The following is a 5287-nucleotide window of genomic DNA, read 5'->3' as shown; positions in this document are numbered from 1 at the left end:
GAGGGTCATGACGTGCAAGGGGGCGGGCTGTGATACGGAATTGACTCTTCCCGGAGTATTTCAATTTTCTAGCAAGTTCAAATTCCCATTGCATGCTTATGGAAAGAAAAAAACGTGCTGGTATGCATTTAAAATGCTCGATTGTCTAAGCTTTCAACTGCAATTCCTACTAGCATGTAAGCTCTCACGAGCAGGGCCCTATTGTACTGAAATTGTATTGTATTGTAACTGTACTGTCTCTTCCATTTTGTAAAGCTATTGCGCAAATTGTTGCCGCTATATAAATCCTGTATAATATTAATGATAATAATAATTTGTTATGTCGGTGACAGGGCCCCTTCAAAGAAAATAGAAGCTGCCATAACTAAATAGCCTCTCTTTCGAAAACATGTTAGATCCCTGGCTGTCATGCTGACCCATTGGGGGTGATTTACTAACCTAAACACACGCACGCACCAGGTGTGTGCGATTTTCACACAGCAAAACGTATTTATCAACCAAAAAGTATCTAAAAGCATATTTCCACTAATGCCATATATGGAAAAATCATGTACATGATGCATACTGTATATAATGCTGCTTCACAGTTTAGACAAAAATGGTTAGCTAATGCATTTACATTCATGCATTCATCAACGCAAGCAACATAACATAGAGCTAATTTACACCACATTACCTTGCAATTCATTGCAGGGCTTTGCACAACACACCTGCTGGGTGTGTACACACTACAAAGGTTTTTCGATTCCTCCCATAGATCATGCTGGGAGGGAACACACTACAGAGGTGTATACACGTTCATGGTGTGTTTATAAGGTTAGTAAATCAACCCCATTGTCTTTAGCATTGCCTCTAATGTCTATGATCTGCAACGGGTATGCAAATCAGACATTCTGACTTTATCTGGACTTCAGAAGAAGGTCAGCAATGGCACCCTATGTCTTTGTCCATGTACAGGATAATTGGTCATGGAATGCAGCTTGTAGTCTTTTCATAATAATTCACATTGAGAATGAGAAACAATTGTTGATTAAATATATGTGATAACTTTATTCCTTTTAAAGTTTATTTCCAGCTAGCAGCAAAAGACACAAATGATTGCAGCTCTGTATTCATTAATACATTATATTTTCAATGCAAGCACCTAAATTTGACATGCAATGCACTGTACAGCAGGGCTCACATTAGAAAAGGAAGAAACAACACAAGAAGGCAATACATTTTGCTGCAGTGCTCATGTGCTAACAAGGAACACGCTAATAGGTAGATATGTAAGCTGCGGAAAAATTCGGTTCGGTTCAGATATTTCGTTATTTCGGGATTCGGATCCGAAATTCAATTTGGTTCGGGTTTCGGATTCGGGCGAAATCCGAATTTTTGTTAGTTTCGGATGAGTTTACGAATATTTGTTGCGAATACCACTGAAAACCATATACAGATATTAATACTAAAGCTGAATCTCTTAGACCCAAATGGCTTTCAGGATTCGAATTTCCAAATTGCATTCGGGAGCTCCCAAATGCCGTTCGGGTCTGGTTGCCATATATATATATATATATTACTAAAGCTGAGGATGCCAGATCCGAATGGCATTCAGGAGCTCCCCAATGCAATTCGGAAATTCGGATCCTGACCGCCATTCAGGTTTAGAAGCCTCAGCTTTAGTATTATTTGTATATACTGTACTTGGCTCCCATGTTGCCGTAATGAAAATTTGTATTCAGACCCATTTGGATGCATTAAACTGAAAAACACATCTGATTGGCCAGAAAAGTCACATGTCCGATTCAATTTCTTTTTTGAATGAAATTCAGCCGGGATCCGAAATTCGGACACGGAAATTCGGATTCGGACGCATTCGAATGCACTGGGATGCGGAAGTTCTGATGTGTTCGAATGTCCGAACGAAATGAATCGCACATGTTTACTTATAGGAGGAGACTCCAACTCATCAGTCTGGTGCTTCTCAGTTCACTGCCCAGTCACAGCATGGAGGGGCAACAAGACTACTAAGACTCAATGACCTGCAGAACAGTCAGGTCTCCTGCCCTTCCTGACAGGACTGTGCTTTGTGGTAGAGTTGTATAAATCTTAGGACTGGATAGACAGAAATACAAATCCCTTGGTAGGTAAACGGGCCCCCTTATATGTATTTCATCTGTGTATTTTTAAGCTGTTTGCCTAAATTCAACTTCTAATATCTAATATCAGTCTCCACAAAAGTTTTCATACTGTAGGTCTTGCATTCTCAGTTGCGTGTTGCTTTTTTAATGAGTTCTGGCATTTTGAGATAGTGCAGACATTCATACAACTTGGTAGGATCTTCTCCAGCCAACGGCAATTGCAATATTTGAAGGACTTCATAATATCCTTGATGTAATGAAGCCTAGGTAACATTATATAATGGGTATATCCTGTGATATACTCCATATTTGACAAGGCCTACATGGTCTCTATTGTTCCATAAATGTAGTCTCATCTCACACCAGCTGTGAATCCGACGTTGATTTGCTTTTGCTCTTCAAGTCCGTTTGGCCAGATTCCTCCATGAAAGCTCTCTCAAATATTGCCTGGAAGGAGATCTGGAATTTATTTTTGAAATCTCGGCCGATGAAGACGTAGAGGACAGGATTGACGCAGCTGTTTATAAAGGCCAAGCTGGAGGTAAAAGGTGTTGCAGCATGCACTACGTAGGCGAATTGATCACTTTCACTAGAAATCACATACAGCTCCAGGAAGGAGAAGACTTGGTAGGGAACCCAGCAGACAAAGAATGTAATGATGACAGCCAGAATGACTTTTAAAGGCTTGCTCGATGTGGTCATGTGATTTCTTTGGATACGAAAAAGAATTACTGAATAGCAAAAGATGATTACGGTGAAGGGGATAAGAAAGCTGAAAATGAATCTAAAGATAACTGTCGCCCTGTGCCTTACATTGGCAATGTAGGGATCCTCATGAAAGTTGTTAAAGCAAACAACAACATCTTCCTCAACATATATATCTCGGAATATGAAATAAGGTACACTGAAAATTAATGCAAGGATCCAAACCACCAGGGCTACAAAGGAGGCCAACCTGGGAGTCCGATGATTCTGGCACCAAACAGGAAACACGACGGAGATGCATCGGTCTATGCTGATCACGGTGAGCTGGAGGACGCTGGCATACAAATTGACGAAGGCAATAAAGCTGTTCAGCTTGCACATGAATTTTCCAAAAGGCCAGTAAAAATTAAGGCCGGCATAGGCAATGCTCAAGGGCAAGAAAAACGTGAAGATGAAGTCAGCGATGGCTAAATTAAGGAACCACACAACGTTGACTGTCCTTTTCATTACGAAGGCGGTGAAATAGATGACCAGCCCATTCCCGAAGGTCCCCAGAAGAAAGGCCACAGAGTAGACCACAATGGAGAACACACGAATAATCGATGCTATGTGTTCCAATCTTGCATCCCCTTCATTATAGTGCTCAGTGCTGTTTTCAAGGTAAGGGATCGTAGTCTTTTCTTGCAGAGTGATGTTAAAGGCCATTGTAATATTCTCTAGTCTCCCAAGACAGAAGAGAGGTCAAGAAATTCTGTAACGAGAAATGAAAAAGCTCAAAATTCATTCTTGTTGTTGATATGGCCAACTCATATACAAGAATGAAAACACAAAATATGTTCTATGTCCATTTGGAAAATAGGACAGTGACCACAAACCTTTGGAAACATTACCTGGAAATCTATGAAAAGCCCAAACTTTTTTTTTTAGTTATAGACAGAGTAAAGCATATGTTCGGCTTTTATTGCTGTCTATGTCCCCAATGGAGTGATTCACCCTCTCTGCTGACCAGGACCGAATTTTTACAAGCCCCTGTGCGATAGCATTTGGAGGTGACAGGTTCTCTGTATTGACTCTGTCACCTCCACACAGGAGTTCTAGCCGTTCTGCTCCCCGCCAGGGAGGAGAGATACTCAGCAGTTGGGGGAGACAAGAGGACGGAGGTGGGATGATGGAGCTAGCATGGAGAGAGGTAGGTGCGGTGCAATGGGGGGAGAACGGACAAGTGGTTTGTAAATCTTTCAATGGGGACAGTTGTTCCATTGACAACTACCTAAAATGGAATTGTCCCTTACTGTTGGAAAATCCCTTCTCACTTGCTGTTGTGTCTACAGGACTGGAAGTGAAGGTAAGTTTCCCCGAGGAGGCACAGACCGCAAAAAAAAAGAAACTGGAAGAGTTTGAACCAACCTTAATCTAAAGAAACTACAAAAAAAGTTTTGGCTTAGGTGCAATATAAGTTTTGTTCTTATGTATAACTGTACTTTTGGGTCACCCCCTCCCCACAACAACCTCCCCCCTTACAAGCCTTACACATCCTTGCTCCTCTGAGATCTTCACCGTTTGTTCCACTGGGAGCCACACAACCACAGCTCTTGAGGTCTCCAGGCTGGGCTCTGCATGCACTAAAGCATCTCTTTTTATTGCTATGGAAAGGTTTTCGATTATGCCTCTGGACAGCCTCTCCATAGGAATAAATAAAGATTCTTCTGGGCATGCATGAAAGAAGCAGAGCCTGCCTGGGAGACTTCGGGAGTGGTGGTTATGCAGCCTGCGAGAAAAGGTAAGCATAGGTCCTAAATGTGCAGCTTAAAATAACACCCTATGATCGTGCCATGAAAGTCCCTGCTCAGGTACTTCCTGCTATAGGATGACAACATCCTGTTCCTGTTTCCTGATTGTGCTTCCGCATTGTCAGCCTGTGACATGGGCAACTAACTGAGACTAAAAGTTGCCATTCCACCACACTATACACAGTAGGGATGCACCGATACCGTTTTTTCGGTATCGAGCACGAGTACTGATACCGAGTACCAATACCGGTGCTTCCTCTGGCATGGACTCGGCACTCCAGGCAATCAGGAAGCCGTGCAGCGGGTAATGACATACATTAACCAATTATGTCAAGCCTCAAAACTATGTGCGTGCGTGTGCGCGCGCGCGTGTGTGTGTGATTACAGCGATGACAGTATCCAAAATGATCAATTGGCACACATTAGCAGCCATTACTGTTCATATGTTTAGAGTTAAACAGAAATGAGGGATCTAAACTTATTTCTCTATTTCTATCCCTTTGTTTTGTGCAATTGTTGGTTACATACAAGTGCACGCTCTACACCTGTGTTTGTGTTCATGTGTGTGCGTGCAGAGAAATAGGGTGCAGAGAAATATTGCTTTTTACTTATGTCTTTATTTTTTTAAACGTTTTAAATATTTGCTTTATTATTTATATTTATATTATT

The 5287-nt window shown here is 41.7% G+C and overlaps 1 protein-coding gene across 1 annotated transcript; it reads right to left on the bottom strand.

Moving 5' to 3' along the window:
* Window positions 1-2463: 2463 nt before the first annotated feature.
* Window positions 2464-3533, bottom strand: LOC108802650 (chemokine-like receptor 1). Its single transcript, XM_018574508.1, has one exon. It carries the CDS (start codon window positions 3531-3533, stop codon window positions 2481-2483), a length of 1053 nt encoding a protein of 350 aa, XP_018430010.1. The 3' UTR covers window positions 2464-2480.
* Between the last annotated feature and the right edge of the window lie 1754 nt (window positions 3534-5287).

Source organism: Nanorana parkeri, unplaced genomic scaffold (assembly GCF_000935625.1).
Source record: "Nanorana parkeri isolate BGI_ZX_2015 unplaced genomic scaffold, ASM93562v1 scaffold3008, whole genome shotgun sequence".
Lineage (NCBI taxonomy): Eukaryota > Metazoa > Chordata > Amphibia > Anura > Dicroglossidae > Nanorana > Nanorana parkeri.
Note: the sequence above shows the minus strand (reverse complement) of the source record. Positions and strands in the feature narration are given on the sequence as shown.